Source organism: Solanum dulcamara, chromosome 1 (assembly GCF_947179165.1).
Source record: "Solanum dulcamara chromosome 1, daSolDulc1.2, whole genome shotgun sequence".
In the NCBI taxonomy this organism is placed as follows: Eukaryota; Viridiplantae; Streptophyta; class Magnoliopsida; order Solanales; family Solanaceae; genus Solanum; species Solanum dulcamara.
This window is the reverse complement of record NC_077237.1, coordinates 10,586,986-10,605,473: the sequence shown is the minus strand read 5'-3', so window position 1 is coordinate 10,605,473 and position 18,488 is coordinate 10,586,986. Positions and strand designations below refer to the sequence as shown.

The 18,488-nt window shown below is 33.4% G+C and overlaps 2 protein-coding genes across 2 annotated transcripts; one reads left to right on the top strand and one right to left on the bottom strand.

The window, feature by feature from the left end:
- Positions 1 to 3,185: 3,185 nt before the first annotated feature.
- LOC129891470 (putative receptor-like protein kinase At3g47110) lies at positions 3,186 to 7,210 on the top strand. Its single transcript, XM_055966850.1, has 3 exons — positions 3,186 to 5,721; positions 6,181 to 6,583; positions 6,843 to 7,210. Exons 1-3 carry the CDS (start codon positions 3,186 to 3,188, stop codon positions 6,919 to 6,921), a joined length of 3,018 nt encoding a protein of 1,005 aa, XP_055822825.1. The 3' UTR covers positions 6,922 to 7,210.
- A 5,099-nt stretch (positions 7,211 to 12,309) lies between these two features.
- On the bottom strand, positions 12,310 to 16,296 carry LOC129901582 (probable LRR receptor-like serine/threonine-protein kinase At3g47570). Its single transcript, XM_055976824.1, has 2 exons — positions 13,497 to 16,296; positions 12,310 to 13,039 (listed from the first exon to the last, which is right to left on the bottom strand). Exons 1-2 carry the CDS (start codon positions 16,204 to 16,206, stop codon positions 12,552 to 12,554), a joined length of 3,198 nt encoding a protein of 1,065 aa, XP_055832799.1. The 5' UTR covers positions 16,207 to 16,296; the 3' UTR covers positions 12,310 to 12,551.
- Positions 16,297 to 18,488: the final 2,192 nt, after the last annotated feature.

Here is an 18,488-nt window from a genome sequence, read left to right as displayed (position 1 = left end):
GAGCTTACATCCTATATATTTTCTGTACATGATTTCCAATATCAGCTTACTGGTAAGGAGTGTATGGTACTAATATTTAAGTCTTAATTGATTGCTTTATTTTGGATCACATATTTCCCCTTTTTGCTTTAGACACGTACATATAGTCAACTAAGTGAGTAAATAAAATTATGGTAACTAATATTAGATAGGAAAATATTCAATTTTTTGTGACATCCCAAATAACAATATATAGGAAAGATATATTATTTACGAAATACAGCACATTATAGTGGAAAGAGCTTAGAATCAGAAGAAATATTCATATCTTTCTATTTAACAATCTGGATGAACTTGATCTCTTATATGGTTAAGTATTTTATAGATTCATCAATACTCAAAATTTTAATTGCATATAACATAAGGTCTTGCCACAATTTAATTGGAACAAGTGATTTTTCTTAGTTACTTGCTGGCATTCTAATCAACAAATCACAGTTCAGAAAACTCCCATTTGTGTTTTCCAAGTTCATGACTTTTCAAAGTTAAAAAGGTTCTCTACTACAGGTATTGGTAATTTTGTACTATTTCTCTCTTCCTTTTCACTTTACCCTTCCTTTGTACCAGAACTGACGTACAAATTAATGAATATTGTCTTATTTACTGTCTTTATTGTAGTTTCTAAGTTTCTCTTAATTATACACTATCAAGGTTATGTAAGGCACCCCCACTAAGCCAGTTGGAGAAGTCACAAGATTTTACTTTCTCCTATACGATACTTTTTCCTTTTTTAGTCTATTTATATTTAGTACTCTTTCTCTTTAAAAAATAATTTAATTTGAGTTGTTGCGGAATTTAAGAAAATATAGAAGATTTTTCAATTTTATAGTCATAAATTAAAATAATGTTAAATATATCATAATGTATTTAATCTTGTAGCCTTAAATATGTTACATGAAAAACTGAAATTAAAGTTTTGCCAACAGACTAAAAAGGAAAGTAAGTCATTCCGTAGAAAAAAGATCATTTTTTTTAAAATAAATTAAAACGAAAAGTAAATCATTCTTTTTAAAATGAAGAAAATAACAATAATCTATAATTTTCTTTTGTAATTTATTTTAAATTACAAGTAACAAAAGTCTTTCCTTTCTTATTAAACTCCGTAATCAGTCAAAAGCCTTGTATAAATTGAGACAGTACGAATATACACTCCATTTGAGATAGAATCAGAGGGCTAAAGGAAGAAAAAGAATCAGATTCTTGATTAGACAGATCTCAGTTCTCTATCTTTCTAATGGATAATTGATGCATTTCTTGATATATCTCTCAATTTTGATATTTAGAATTGATATGTCTTTATTATAAAAATGACTAATATATATTTTTACTATTATATAAATAACTCACATATATTTCTATCTTTATAAAAGTTGCTCATATATATTTCTATCATTACAAAAATAGCTCACATATATCCTTTTCATCTTAAATAAGTGAAAAAAAATTATTTTTATTTTTAATTTTTGAAAGAATTCATGTATAGGATTTTTTTTTTGAGAAAGTAAAAAAATAATTAAAAAAAAATATATATATCCATATATGTGATTTTTTTAAAGCAAAATTTAGAGGTATAAATAATCCTTTTCACACATGAATTATTTTTTGACTTCTTTGATTATCATTATTTGAGTTTTTAATTCTTATTTTATTTTTATTTTTTATTCTTTGGTGTAAATATATGAGAAATAAAAAAAAGTGTGAATGGTAATAAGAGAAAAAAATAAGAAAAAAATTTAAAACTATTTTTTTGCAGCTATATTGTAATTTTGTTTTTATATCTATAAATTTTTTTTGGGAAATATATAATAAATTTTACAATAAAAGTAGTGAGAAAAATAAATTTGATCATCAAAATAATAAATTCAAATTAACTATTGAATCAAAAAATCAAAAAAATAAATTATGTGTAAGAAGGATCAAATGTACTCCTATATGTATTATTTTTTTAATAAAAATCTTTAAAAATAAAATTAAAATTATTTTTTTCACTTCCATTAGAAGAAAATGATATATGTGAATCATTTGCGTAATAATAGATATATATATATGAGTCACTTTCATAAAGAAAAATATATCAATTCTAAATAACAAGATTGAGGATATATCATACCTTTTTCCTTGATACAATCATATCCTCAACTAGCTTCATTAATTACAATGTAACTAATCATTGATTACCATTTAATCTTAAATTAAATCACTACACATTCATTTTAGTTCACTATTCAATTTGTCCATACTTATTTCTTTTCACCCCTTTCTAAGCCTAATTGATCCATTTCTAATTCTTGATTTTCCCTGTTTTTGCACTATTCTTCACACTCAAATACCCCCATATGTACTAAAAAGGGTCTTATATTCAAACTTGCTTACTTTTCAGGTCAACTAGGGGCAGACTAGAGGAGAAAGTAGAATAATAGTAGTAAAAGAAAAAAAAACTACAATCTCGTAGGCATATAAATATGCCATTTTATTTGACATCATCTGACATCTATACCCTTTAATTTCGAATGTATATAAATAGACACTTAAAGTTATATAGAGTTGAACAAATAGACACACACGTTCCTATTTGGTGTCCTATGTGTATTTTGCCACACAGAACGCGTATAACTACTTATTCAACTTTATATAAGTTTAAGTATCTATTTGTGCACGCCCAAAATTAAAAAACATATTTATGTATTATGCCGAAATAAAATGCAGGTAATAGCCCACTTTTATGTGTATAATTAAAAGTATTTTGATCAAAAAACTTGAGGGTAAAGATTTTGAAATGGTCAGAATTTGTTGCACTCAAAATAGGAAAAGTGGAGCATGTAAATTTCCAATGCTTCATTGGCTGCAGAAAGGACCACTTTTTTCTGTTCTTAGTTCAAGAATGAAAAAGTAAAGGTATTTTTAATTAAATGTAAATAAGTATAAAGGATAAAAAGAAGAAAATAAAGGATTTTTCACGCCAAAATGCACAGAATAAACCAGCTAGCTGCCTCATTCTTGAATACATTGTCTGTAAGAAGTGTTTTTTTTCTCTACATTTCAAGATTCCAATGGCATTCTGTTCTTTTGTTTTCTATTTAATTACCCTCCTTTCATTCATGTTCATCTCACATGCCTTGAAGTTACATAATGGTAATGAAACTGATATGCAAGCCTTACTTGCCATCAAAGAAGGGATAACTCAAGATCCTTATGGTATTTTTACTTCATGGAATAGTTCAGTCCATTTCTGCAGCTGGGAAGGTGTCACTTGTAGCCATCTTCATCAAAGAGTTACTAAACTGCACTTAACATCACTTGACTTAGTAGGTACTTTGTCACCTTACATAGGGAATCTTACTTTTCTTACTGGTCTAAATCTTGAGTTCAACAATTTCCATGGAAAAATCCCACCTCAAGTTGATGGTTTGTTTTGGCTTCAGCATCTTAGTTTGACTAATAACTCATTTTCTGGGGAGATACCGATAAATATTTCTCGTTGTTCGAATCTTGTTATACTTGGTTTTGGTTGGAACCAATTTTCTGGAAAGATTCCATTGGAACTTGGCTCATTGCAAAAGCTTGAGAGATTGCAAGTTCACGACAACAACCTCAAAGGACCAATACCGGAAACCTTAGGTAATCTTTCCGCAATCAAATCACTTTCCTTATCGGTTAACAATTTGGAAGGAACTATTCCTAGTTCTCTTAGCCAATTGAAGACATTGAATTTTCTTGGTTTGGATATAAATAAGTTATCTGGTTTAGTACCTGCTGCAATTTTTAATCTTTCATCTCTTGAGATTTTCACAGTTACTTATAATCAGTTGTATGGAACTTTGCCATCAGACTTTGGTTTAAGTCTTCCTAGGTTGAAAGTTCTAAAGATTGGTCATAATTGGTTTACTGGACCCCTTCCAAAGTCATTATCTAATGCTTCGAATCTAGTTGAACTTGATGCATATGGCAACAATTTCACTGGCAAAGTGTCAATTGACTTTGGCGGCTTATCGGATCTTTGGTGGCTGATTCTTGCATCAAATTCCATTGGAACAGGAGAAGTTGATGACTTGAGTTTTTTCAATTCTTTGAGTAGATGCAGAAACCTGAAAGTTCTGGATTTGAGTGATTGTAAATTTGGAGGTGTGCTACCTGAGTCTATTGCAAATTTATCGACAACTCTTCTGTCACTAAGATTGGGAGGTAATCAACTATTTGGTAGTGTTCATTCAGGAATAGGTAATCTTGTTAACTTGACTGTATTGCAATTGCAAAAGAATAATTTTTCTGGTAGCATTCCTGAAGTCGTTGGCAATCTTCGTAGGCTTCAGTTAGTGGATTTATCTGAAAACAAATTTTCAGGAAGTATTCCATCTTCTATGTTTAACATGACTCGATTATATTCACTTCATCTGGAAAAGAATGAGTTAACTGGTAACATTCCCCTTAGTTTTGGTGATTTCCGGTACTTGCAAGATTTAGACCTTTCTCAGAATCATCTAAGTGGTACCATACCAGATGAAGTTATGAGTTTATCTTCCTTAACAAATTCTCTTAATCTTGCTGACAATCAATTGTCCGGTCCGCTATCAGTTGAAATTGGAGCTCTCAACAATCTTAGGAGATTGGATATTTCTAATAACATGTTGTCTGGGAAAATTCCTAGTAGCATAGGGAGGTGTGTAACTTTGGAGAGCCTTCTTTTAGCTGGCAACTTCTTTGAAGGTATAATTTCTTCATCCATTAGTTCTTTGAAAGGTCTTGAAGAATTGGATCTTTCTCGCAACAAGTTATCTGGTCAGATTCCAATATCTCTTCAGCTGATTTCCTTAAAAAAATTGAACTTGTCTTTCAACCAGTTTGAGGGTCAGTTGCCAACTGAAGGTGTTTTCAGAAATGCAACTGCAATCTCCATATCGGGGAATAAGAAACTTTGTGGGGGTATACCAGAACTGGAGTTGCCAATATGTCCAAACACGGAACCTAAGGGAAGAGATAAGTCCAGCAGCATTAAGCTAATGATCCCTCTTCTTTCTGGACTTGTTGCACTGGTTTTGATCATGTCTTTAGTCATGATCTTTCTGTCAAGAAAGACAAAGGGAGAGCCTTCTTTAACATCTTCACCGGTTACTTATGAGAGCCTATATAGAGCGACAAATGGATTCTCTTCTGCCAATTTGATCGGAAATGGTAGCTTTAGTTATGTTTACAAAGGAGTACTTGATCCATGTGAAAGTATGGTTGCGGTGAAGGTGATTAACATTGACCAACAAGGGGCTACTTCTAAGAGCTTCATGGATGAGTGTGAGGCCCTGAGAAACATTAGGCATCAAAATCTTGTTAAGTTCTATAATGCTTGTTCGACTAGTGATTTTGAGGGTAATCCATTTATAGCTTTAGTTTACGAATACATGCCTAATGGGAGCTTAGAAAGCTGGTTGCATCCTGTTCGGGGAGCTGATGCCTCAGCTAATGAGGTGAGGATCCTAGGTCTAGTTGAAAGACTAAACATTTCTATTGACGTGGCCTGTGCACTGGAATATCTTCATCACCATTGCCACAATCCAATCGTGTACTGTGATCTGAAGCCGGACAACATTCTTCTCGACAATGACATGACTGCCCATGTAGCTGATTTTGGATTAGCAATGTTTTGCTCAGAAGCCATGAGCAAATATAGTTCACTTGGATATGCTGCACCAGGTAACATAGTGGATAGTCCCTCACCTTTGAATTTAGACTAATCAAAGTCATTCTTGTTCTTTCACATGGAGCACTAATAGTCCTCCATGTTTATAGTATTGCTGCAGTTTTAGTCGGCCCTCAAACTTCTGTCCTTTTTTTTTTTCTTGAGATCGAGAGGTTCATCACGGTAGATTTCACGTGCAACAGTACAAAATTTTCTTTCCTTGTGCCGTTATTTGTCTACAATAAATTGATATAGTTCGAAAAACAAAGGTAGATTCTTGGTTTAGATGCAATGATACTTGGACTAGTTGTACAGAACAAGGAGCACATACTCTTATTCTCACCTTCTCTCTCGTGGAGTTATTGTTTCTACTAAACATAAAGGTTTCTCAAAGCAGTGTCTTCTTGAGAGAGTTTTCATATTGATTTTACATGTTTTATGTTGATCACATGGTTTCATTCCTCCATGGGCAGAGTACAGCATGGGAGGTAATGCTTCCGCGTTTGGTGATGTTTACAGCTATGGGATCCTTTTGCTAGAGATGTTTACTGGAAAGAGACCTACTGACAGCATGTTCGAAAATGGACTGACTCTTCACAGTTTTGCTAAGACAGCTTTACTTGATGAAATAGTAGACCCCATGCTTCTACCTAGGAGCAGCAGAGAAACACAAGAAGAGGAAGGAGTACTAATCAATCCAGACGATTCTAGTATAAAACAAGCACAGGAATGCTTGATCTCGATATTACAAATTGGAGTTGCATGTTCAGTTGAATCCCCGAGAGAAAGGATGGATATTGCGGATGTTGTCAAGGAACTCCAACTAATTAGAGACATTCTCCTTGCTTCTCATGCAATTCACACCTCAACCAGCGGGTAAATTTACTCTACTAGCTTTGTTTTCAATTGTGATTTATAAACATGAGAGTTCATTGCTTTCTAAAGAAAATGTTAAGACGCTTATTACAAACAACATTTTGAGTAATGTTTATCGGTTTAACATATCAATAAAATTGCTACTAGCAAAAGTTAAATAGCTTACGTGTAACACACAGTTTCCCCTGCTAGATATTGAGAAAAAATCTATCCCCTGTTTTCTTCTTGTTGATCGTTGTCTTTCTTTCCTTGATTTCAGGAGCTTGAGGTTCGAAGGGTCTTCCAGTCGTTCTATTACTAGTAACTGGCAAAATTTTACATCATTTCGTCTACCTTGAGATTTTTGGTGAGAGCACTTAGACGAGTCAGCCAAAAAGAAAGACCACCAAAAGAGGTGACCACATTTAGTTTCGAGGTTGGCCTAACCTAACAAGAACTCGAGGAATTTGGTGCATACTTGTATATGATTAGCTGAGCTGAGCTGTTTGTCTTGATTTTGTTGTTATATGAAAAATTACTTTTGCAGATTGAAGATGTTAATCATCAGTTCAATCATTTGTTCATTTGGCCTAATGCTGGTTAGTTTAGCTGAGTTTAAGCAAATGGAATTGTCTATATATGATGTTATGACTTGGAAAGGATGATTCGACTTTGGCCAAACACATACCCAACCCCTTTAGCTTGCCTCAAAATTTCATTTTGACACTTCAACTGAGTCTTGTTCTATTTTAACCTTTCAGCTCCATTTTTCATGTACCATTTAAACAGAAAATGTTTTACCCAGTATAAGTATTTAAAGTGTGTTACACAAACATTAAAAGAGAAAAAAAATATTCTATTAAATAACGCCACCTGTTTTATTTTCTCCAAGTAACATTTGAATTTGCTTGACATTTACATTAATTATATCAATTTATCATCTTTAAGCAATATAAGAATATATATTAATAAGCTATATTCAATTGATTACAAAATTTATTGTTGAGATCGATTACTCACACAAGTTAATATGAACATTGAGTTTACGTTGCTATTTTATTTAATCCTTTATTCTTATTTTAATTTCTGTGGCATCAACAAAATATTAGATATCATTCGAGTAATTATAATTCTAAATTTTGATATGATATCATTCTCCTCAATCTAGATCTTTACTTATGATTTTAATATTTTATTTAATTCTTTATGACATAAAATATAATTGATATTTTAAATTTTATATAGACAAAATGAATTAAAATAAGAAGAATATTATCTTTAGCATAGAGAGAGTTAAATAGAAAAAGAGGTAGATAAAAAAAATAAATGGATAAGTAAAGTAGATGAAGGAAAAAATGGAGTTGAAGAGAAGATAGAGAAAATACATAGGGGTAAATGTTAACTATAAAAATGTTCAATATTAACGTTAAAAAAGACCCCTCACACATTTTAAAAGATGAATAATTTCATTAATCTGTCCGGTCAGCATATTATGTTTAAGTGGTAAATTGAAAATGAGGTTGAAGGGTTAAAATGAAACAAGATTGAATTGGAGTGTCAAAATAAAATTTAGGGACAAGTTAAAGGGGCTATGTATGTATTTGGCCTTTGACTTTTGAGGTCTAGCATAGTCTTGCAAGAAGGTACCCTTGATCAAGATAAGGCATCGGATGTCGATCACGACTTTATTAGAAATTGGACCGTAATAGAGAGAGAGAATGCAACTAATACTTTTTAAAGAAAAAATAAGGTAAAAAATATGAATTAGTGTTGAGCATGGTGCATCTATTAAAATCTATAACTAGGTAAGAATTTATTATTATTCATGGTTTACTTAATTGTATCAGGCTTTCTATTTTATTTTCTTAAAATTAATGAAGTAAATATGTGAATTTGTTAAGTTGATAGCATCGCCTTAAAGACGGAGAAAATTAGATGAAAATGTTGTCATAGAAATAAACATAAACAAATCAAATACATTATAAGAAAAATAAAATCAATCCATGATTGGTTTGAAATCAAATCTTAAATAGTTTAGAGCATTTTTATAAATTAAAAACCAAAAATGATGTAAGAACATGAAGATCACATATATCTCAAACCCTTGGATGCACAACGAGAAATATTATAGACACCATCAACCGAGGAAATCAAAATTACCAAAAAGAGAGAATTGTTTTTTTTGAGCAACAAACTAGCTAGTACTCTTTATCTAAAGTAGTTAAATAAAGATAAGAAATGTCAATAAATTAATTATTTTTTTGTTGCTTGACCGGAACTAGATCCAAAGCTTCCATTATTATATGAATTCATCTAGAGAAAAAGAAACAAATAATGAACAAAGTCAATTTTCAATGCGAAAACCTATAAAATTCATCTTATTTTTGGATTTCAATGAAATAAGATTTATTTAATCCAGAGGATTTTACGCCCATCAAAAACTACCATTTGAGCCAAAAACAAACCCATAAAAGGAAAACGAATCAAAAGATAGTAAACAACCCGGGCGGGGGGGGGGGGGGACATCAAAACTTGGGCTTAAAGGCAAAACAATCTTTAAACTTTTTAGTTCATACATTAAAGTACTTATTTTAGTAAAATAAAGATGAAGTGCTTAATATGTTTGATCCTGCAGTTTTTTATATTGTGGTTTACGAGATTTGATGAGACTTTTCTAGTGTTTATAGATTTTTTTTAAAGTTTCACAATCTAATAGCTAGAATTTGTTAAATATTTGAAGGAGAACAAAAGTGCTCACTTCTATCAAATTTAAAGGCCTAAAACTGCTCATGAATATATTTAATAGACAAATTTTAAATCTACCCAAGATTGAAATCTTCCGTGGATTTCAACTATATTTCTCTAGAACGTTAAAAATTATTATAATAATTGAAAGGAGGAGGTAACACCCCAGAAGTCCCTAGCCTGAACTAACTCTAAATCGATCTGAAAATTTCACCAGGCAAGGACCACGAGAACCACCACGGGTCATACTCAGCTTCATGGCCTGTGGAGGTTAGTCGTACTGGCAGGAGGAAACGTGGAAAGTAAAGGGAAGGGTCCACGGACACTTCACGGCCCGTGGTGCGTTTCACGAACCATGATGCCGTCCGTGAACTTGGCCCCAGGACCCCCTTAAGTGGGGAGAAAACCATGACAGGCACCACAGATCGTGGTGAGCTTCACGGGCCGTGGTGACCTCCGTGAAGTCGACCCCTCCTGACCAAAATTTAACCCCACCACCGCGACCCTCACCTCGACCCGTGGTGAGTTTCACGGGCCATGGTGGCCTTCCGTGAAGGTGCCCAACCTAGTTTTAGTGAAAGGCATTCCGGTCTTTTTCCATATTTTTCCAACTGAACCCTGCACGTTTAACGACCAAAAGTTAGTCCCTTATCATACCCAAAAGGGTTTTCCCTCTCATTAACACTTATAACTTTTGAGAGAAGAGATTTGAGAGAAGGAGAAGAGATAGGGTTCAAGGCTTTCAAGCATTCCTTCGAGTTTCAATCGTTCCTTCGATTTCCAGGTATGTAAGACTTATCCAAACATTGGACTAAGTTCGGCCACGTGCACTCTATCTTCATTGAGCCGAGATTGAATCTAGAGTTGAGTTTGAGTCCTCGTATACATTGAGTTAATGAGTTAATTCTTCTTCTATTGAGTTATGTATAATTATACATTGAGATTATCATTGTTTACTATCTCTCAATTGGTTATAACTATTGTTCATGGCTACTTTCTTATGAACCTTAATTGATTTGATGATAATGACTTGACATGCATATTTTTGAATAAAAATGATGACTTTCAGGCATTGATGAAGAGAGTGTTTTGAACTATTATATATATATATATATATATATATATATATATATATATATATATATATATATATATATATATATATATATATATATATGTTCTATTGAGTCTAAAGGAGTAAGTGGTCGAGTATGGTCAGTTGAAATTGAGAAAAACTTGATGATTTGAGCTTGAGTCGAGCCCGAGTTGAATTGAAAGAGTCTTTAATAATTTTAACCATTTTGATTGTGATTTCGCTATGCATTATTTTGAGTCGAAATTGCACGTTTCAAAGAGGTTTAAAAAAGTTGAGTATTTAATCTCAATGAGTGAATTTGATTGAGCTGATTTGAAAAAGCATAATGATTGAGATGAGATTGAGTTTCGACGGGAGTCCAATGAGACTTGTCGAAAGTTTTGATTGAACTGATTTATTTAGATTGCATGATCATTTTGAGTTTTGAGAGTAGTATCGAGCATCAAATTGAGTGAGAGTAAAACTCAATAACTACGTAGCCAACATAGGAGAGGATTGAACCGTTAAAGCCAGATGTTTCCCTATTTCATTGTCCTGAAAAGATAGGACTTGATTGATTAGTGGATCCAGATTGGTAGATTTGTCCTTTACCTTGGAAAGTATTGGACGGATGTGGCAACGACGTCGATTCGTTGTGCATCACCTACTTATAGGTGGTGGGATTGTTTTCGGTTAAGAGAGACTCACAGATTGTGTATGAAAGTAAATGACATATTTTGAACAAGTTGCATATTACTGAGTTCTTCTTGAAGCATTGTTATATTTTATACTTGCATATCATACTGAGTTGGGTGAGTTTCATTCTATCTTGAGTATCTTTGATGTATTTTTATTTCATTCTGTCATATTACATACTCGTACATTCCACGTGCTGACGTCCATTTGGACCTGCATGATTTTATGATGCAGGGACAGGTGTTAGAGATCATCAACAGGTACTTCGTTGAAGATCTATTTCTTTCCTGATAGTGGTGAGACCTCCTTGTCTTCGGAGGGATCATATTCATTCTTTCAATGTGTGTATACTGCAGAGATGTGAAACCAGTTGCTGAAATGGCAAGGAGTAAATAGAAATTCATTGAGTTGGACAGAGGAGGCAAAATGGGCTATTAAAACTATTAAGGGCAAGAGTAGTACATCACTCTTACACAAACTGACATTGGCAAACACAGTGTATCACTTATGGATGGAGCGTAACAACATGATCTTTAAGCAGAAGCAACAATCTACTAGTGCATTAATTAGGCATATCATCCAGGAAACACATGGGCGAGGAAGACACTATCCTAGACTAGCTACAAAACTACAGAGTTTAAATATGTATGCATAGAATAGGTGGCTGAGTTGGTGACTAAGTTTAGCAAGGATAGAGCTTTACGTCCATGCTTGCTATTTTTTTTCTGATTTGTACTGCTTACTTGGTAAATAAAAAGTTTTACTTACCAAAAAAAATATAAAGAATTTTAATCAGGCAATTAGTTAGGAAATTTTGTACCAAACATACAATGAGTCGGTTCCCCTTTCCGTCTTTCGGTAGCATAAAGAAAATAGATTCAAATTACTCCAATTTAACTTTTTCCTATGATATATTGTAACAACAAGCCTTTCTTGAATTCTCTTTAGTTGAACTAGAGAAAGTTATTATAGATAATTAATATACTTAATTACAAAGGCAATGTTTCGAGTAACATTTGGTCCAAACTTTTGTTAACCACAATAAATTTAATTAAAGAACTTCTTTATTTATCTGATTTGATTGCGTCTAAACCAATTAAAAGAGGAACTTCTAACACAGAGAAGTTCATACAACAACACCATACCCATGGAAATTCCACAAAGTAGGGTTTGAGGAGGGTAGAACATACACAGACCTTATAACACATAGAAGTTCATAACATTATGAATATAAAATAACACATCTAAAATATTTGGTTTTATTATATGTAGAATGAGTTTGATTGAATGTCTCTTATTCAATCTAATGTTTCTCAAACTCAATATAGCGTGTTAAGAAAATGGACCTACTCATAAATCACATTTTATGCTTTCATTTCTTGGTCACAACTCACATTTTGTGAGGCTATACTATAGTACTAATTGTAAATAATCTGTATTTCAAAGTTGTAATTCTATGTACACTAGCCTTCATCAACAAAATTCTGAAGATGCTAATTTGATTAGCTTATTACCATCTGATTTATCTATACTCCTCTTAGACTGTAGAAATAAGTTCTTGATTATGTGAATCTCTTTCAAAGCTATGCTTATTGGCATACGATCTCTTGGCGATGAGCTAGAACATAAAAGTCCTATTTTCAAGATTGAGACCAAGCATCCTTCTATCATAGTGCTGGCATTTAGCTTGGATATATACTCATCATCTTGAAGTATTGCCTTTTCTTCCAAATCACTTGCATTGTCCTCATATTTGCTGTGCTCTCCATATGCTAAAAGCAATGATGGATCAGCAATCTCCGTGACACGTCTAGGCAAATTGACTTTGACATATTGGTGAATATTCAGACCATCGTTGAAGATCTCATCGGTTGGCCTTCTACCAGTGAACAACTCTAGCAACATGATACCAAAGCTATAAACATCTCCTAGAGTGGACACATTTACACCTGATCCATATTCTGCAAGATAATGATGCATTATGTTGGGACATTGAACATATGTTCACTCACATATGAATACTTACTTTTTGATATGTTCATTAGATACTTTAAGCATCAGAAAGATGAGCTCCCTCTGTTTCAATTTGTTTGTCTTACTTTTCTTTTTAGCTTGTTTAAAATAGAATCTCTCTTTCCCTTTTTGGCAACTCTTTAACTTCAATTTTCAACATGACATGTTTAAGACCACAAGATTAAATGATATTTTGGCACATTCTACGTATCTTTAGTTTAATTAAGACTACAAGATTCAAAAGTTTCCTTATTTTTCTTACTCTGTGTCAATTCAAAACCAGACAAATAAATTGAAACAGAGGGAGTATATGAGATTAAGGTACACAAACATTTTACATGTTAGGACCATTGACAAGGGAAATAGACATTATGCAAGAGAAATCAATATGGATTAATGACATACCTGGTGGGATATAACCTATAGAACCCTTTAGTGCAATAGAAGTTTGTTTGTTCCATGATGATTTAAAGAGAAATTTTGCCAGTCCAAAGTCACCAACATGGGCAGTCATCTCTTCGTCGAGGAGTATGTTGCTCGGTTTTAAATCACAGTGAACAATTGGTACTTGGCAATTGTTGTGGAGATAATCAAGTGCTGAAGCAACATCTATTGCGATGTTTAGTCTTTGGATTATATTGAGGTATTGCTCATCACCTTTCGAGTGAAGCCAGTCATCTAAGCTTCCATTTTCCATGAACTCAAAGACTATGCATTTGAAATCATTACCTTGGTAATCCATGCTTGAACAAACAGCTATTATCTTGAGGAGATTACGATGCCTTATGCCTTTCAAAGCTCTGCATTCATCCGAAAAGCTTTTCAAAGCACCTCTTTGTTGTAGGTTCAATACTTTCACTGCCATAACTTTATCAAAAACCTGAAACTGTCCTTTGTATACAGAACCAAAACTTCCTGTACCGATCAGATTATCCTCAGAAAATCCATTGGTTGACTTAAACATATCTTGGTAAGTTATTTTTGCTGCCAAAATTGGATCATTAAACAAAGTTGGTTTGTCATCATCAAAATGTTCAGACTTCCTTTCTCTTGAGGACTGTCCAGTGAGATCTCTCTTTCTCGAGTTCCTAATTACTATATAACAAGCTACAAAAGAACATAATAGTAAAAATGAAAATGTAACAGAAAGAATAATTGCTAGTACTTTTTTCCTTGAACTAATGTGTTTCTTTGATGATGCATCTTTTTGTTTAGGACATGTAGGAAAATTGTAGTTTGGAGGACCTCCACACAGTTCATGATTCCCTGAGATTAAGACGGCGCTTGCATTTGCAAAGATCCCTTCAGTTGGTACTTCGCCTTCAAGTTTGTTGAATGAAAGATCAAGCTTCCTAAGATATGGAAGTTTCACAAGAAACTGTGGTATTCCTCCTGAGATGTTATTGTGTGACAAATCCATTTCTTCTAAACCTCTTAAACCTTGCAAGGATTCAGGAATTTCTCCAAGAAACAGGTTATTATTCGCTGTGAAGCGCTCTAAGCTGACACAGCTACTTAGGGTGCTTGGAATTTCACCTGATAATTTGTTGTGTGAAATATCCATTTCCTTGAGATTTATCAACTTTCCAATTTCAGCTGGCAAGGAACCGGTCAAAGAATTGTTCGATAAGGCTAAAGCAATTGAAAGAGAAAAAAGACCTGCAAGCTCCTTTGGTATGGAACCAACAAGGTTATTTCCTGTGAGGTTTAGCACTGATAAACGGGTGCACTGCCCGAGCTCCGGAGGTATGTTTCCTTCTAACTCATTGTCCTCAATGTTTAAAGTAGACAGAGATGTTAAGTTACCAATAGAAGATGGAATCCTTCCAGACAACTTGTTTCCATTCAACATCAGTCCTTGCAGGCGTCGAAGCTTACCTAAAGACTCAGGAACACTGCCTCTCAAGTTGTTATTAGCCAGTGATAGAAGGGTCAAATTAACAAGGTTTTCTAGTCCAGTAGGAAGAGAACCAACTATCATATTATAACCGAGACCAAATATTTCTAGACTCGTGGAAAGGTTACCGATTGTTTTAGGCAATTCGCCTCCCAAAAAATTGTTCTCGAAGCTAAGAACTTGCAAACTTGTGCAGTTAACTATGAAATCAAGAAACCTCAAGTCTTCACTTGAGTTTCTTCCAAGACTATTGATCTCAAAGTTCAACCTGTACAACATTTGCAATTGTCCTAAACTCGTAGGGACATTTCCGGTGAGCTTATTTTGAGACAATTCAAGTACACCAAGCTTTGAAGCATTTGATAATGAAACAGGAATTGGTCCCGTGAAGTCGTTCACAGCACCAGCAAACACCTCAAGATTTGGAAGAGTAAGGCCTATATCGGATGGAAGCTCTCCATACAACAAGTTTTGAGTAACAGAGAAATAGTAAACAGAGGATATATTCAAAACAGATCGAGGAATTGTACCATTTAACTGATTTCCATAAACTTGGAAGATTTGCAAGTTTGACAAACGACCAATATCTCGAGGTATTGGTCCTTGTAGATTGTTAATTGCAAGGGAAAGACCTCGAAGAGATGAAAAGTTTCCTATCCATGATGGAATACCTCCTGTGAGATTGTTGCTTCCAAGGCCTAAATAATTCAACTTTGAAAGTGAACTGAGCTGATCAGGTAATACTTTCCCAAATAGACTATTATATTCTAGAGCAAGTGATCTAAGTTCTTTACAGTAACTCAAATTAGCAGGAATGGTTCCAGTAAAAGAATTCCAAGTGAGATTGAGATGTTGCAGCTGCAAGAGGTTGCCAATTTCCATAGGAACTTCACCATGGAAGCTATTATTCCTAAGATTTATCGCTGTTAGGAACGTGAGGTTCCCAATAGAAGGCGGTATGGATCCAACGAGCTTTAGTGATCTCAAGTCAAGAATTATGACTCTTTCAAAGGAGGGGTTACATGTTATGCCTGTCCAATTGCAGTAATGGAGAGAATTGTTCCAAGAAGACATGACTTGGAATGGATCATCAGTGATTCTACTTTTAAAGTCTAGTAAAGCTTGTTCATCAAAACATGACACTGTCATAGACATAACAAGAATTGAGCAATGGATGTATGATACTAGCCACTTGAAATTCATAAAAGATTGTTCCATTTTTTTGGGAGTACACAACAAGACTATTTCCTGTTTTTGTTTTGAATATAATAGGTAAGGGTAAGGTGAGATTTTCCCTTTGTTTGAATTCTTGTTTGAGTAGTAAATAATAGGTACCTCATGAAATTAATCGTGGATACAATAATTATAAAACAAAAAAAATGCATGCATTTATTTTTCTAGTTTTTTTAGAAGAATTTTTAAAATCAATTATGCTAGAGTACAAATTTTCTCAATCTTTTTAAATACTGATTTTTTGTTTCCTTTAGTAGGGGTGTGGGTAAATTTTTTATTTACCACTGTTCTAAAAAAATATCAAGTTTGAGATGATATTTTGCCGTAGGCATTTATTAGCTAGTGCAAGTATATTTCCTATTTGATGGGGGCTTGCATTTATTGGCATACAAAATTTGCACTTCTCGGTTCTCAATTTCAGAATGATAGTCATGGGTGGTTAGATACCCTTTTCAAAGGATAAGATATATCGTTTTCACCATTAAATGCATATCTAAGGATGTATTTAAGTCCATGTTTGTAAAATAATAATAATATTGTTTACTCTTAAAATGATACAGTTGAATTTGTAGACGTGGCTCAAGGATACACAGATTGATATGACCAAAATATGTGATTTATGTATTTTAAACATGCTTAATTAGTGTGAACATGTAAGAATGAAAGGAAGCTTGTGGTGAATTTCTGATCCTCTTTCATTGATCATTATGTTCTCTGTTTATACAAATATTTGTACAAAATAATTAAAGGAAAATGCATAAGAAAAATATTCAGTTGTACACTTGTCCCAATCCTATATAAAATATTCTAAGCATGTAACAAATTATATTCTTTTTTATGTTGAATATTGTGCTGCTCACGTGCTTGCTTCAGCATAAAGAATAGTGCTGATCAAAGACTTCACTATTTCTTCTATTTATCCTTTCTTTCTTTCTGCTACGCATGGATAGTGAAGCTCAATGGATCTTCTCATTCTTCTCCTTTCCATTTCCAACAGAACTGATGGAAACTTAAGAAAAGAGAGAAATAAAAGATACGTAAGAAGATAAAGTAATTTGCTGGAAACTCTTAAAATTTTTATTCATTACTTCAAGCCTATATATAGGCAAATGCTTAACAGAATAATCCATTTAAACAGGACACATATCAGTCCCATTATCAACTTGCTCCTAAAAAATAGAGCACATGATTCCTAAACTAAGCATAACACTTTACTCCACTAATTCCTAAAGACCAGGTCAACTAGTAGAAGAAAAGAAAAACAAACTAAGAGCCTGTTTGAATGAGCTTTAAGTTGATCAAACCAACTTATAAGCCCCTTTTTAGCTTTTGGATGTGTTTGCCTAATGTTAACTTTAAGCCATAAAGTTCTTAAAGTCAGTCAAAAATGAAAAGTTAGGATTTCTAACTTTTTTTTTCTAAGTGCTTAAAGCCATTTTGTTTGACCATGGAAATTACTTTTATATTCCTTATATTTTAACTAAATTTTCAAACTACCCTTTTTATTCTTTTAACCCTAAAATTCAAACACTTATTTTCAACATAAGCACTTTTATCCAAACACTCAACTGCTTATTTATAAAAATAACTTTCAGCACTTCAAAGTTCTAAAAGCACTCCATACATAAAAGTTATTTTTTTTAAGCCCATCCAAACGGGCTCTAATATTTCAACAGTCCCCCCTTAAACTGATGTTTGTTAACAGTTAGTTTACATCTTTAATTGTGCAGACACCTAGCAGCCTTCTAAGTTTCATGAATGACCCCATCTTCAAGGCCTTGGTGAAAATATCCGCAACCTGATCTTCACTCCTGCAATAGATCAATTCAATTGTTTCATTATTGCTAAGATCTCTTAAAAAATAAAACTTCACATCAATGTGCTTGCTTCTTCCATGTAGCACTGGATTCTTGGATAGTTGGATTGCTGAATTGTTGTCACAAAAGATCTTGGTACCTCCTGGTTGCTTGAATTTCAACTCCTCTAGAATTCTCCTCAATCAAATAGCTTGACAATCACAAACAGTCGCGTCAACAAACTCAGCTTCTGTACTAGACAACGTGACAATTGGTTGCTTCTTAGCTGACCATGAAATAGCACCATACTCGAATATAAAAGCATAACCTGTAGTGCTTTTTCTATCATCTTGATCACCAGCATAGTCGCTGTCAGTATAACCGAGCAACTTGGATTTTTCATTCTTCTTATAAAATATCCCAAAGTCTCTCGTTCCTTGCAAGTAACGGAGAATTCTTTTCGCTGCCGAC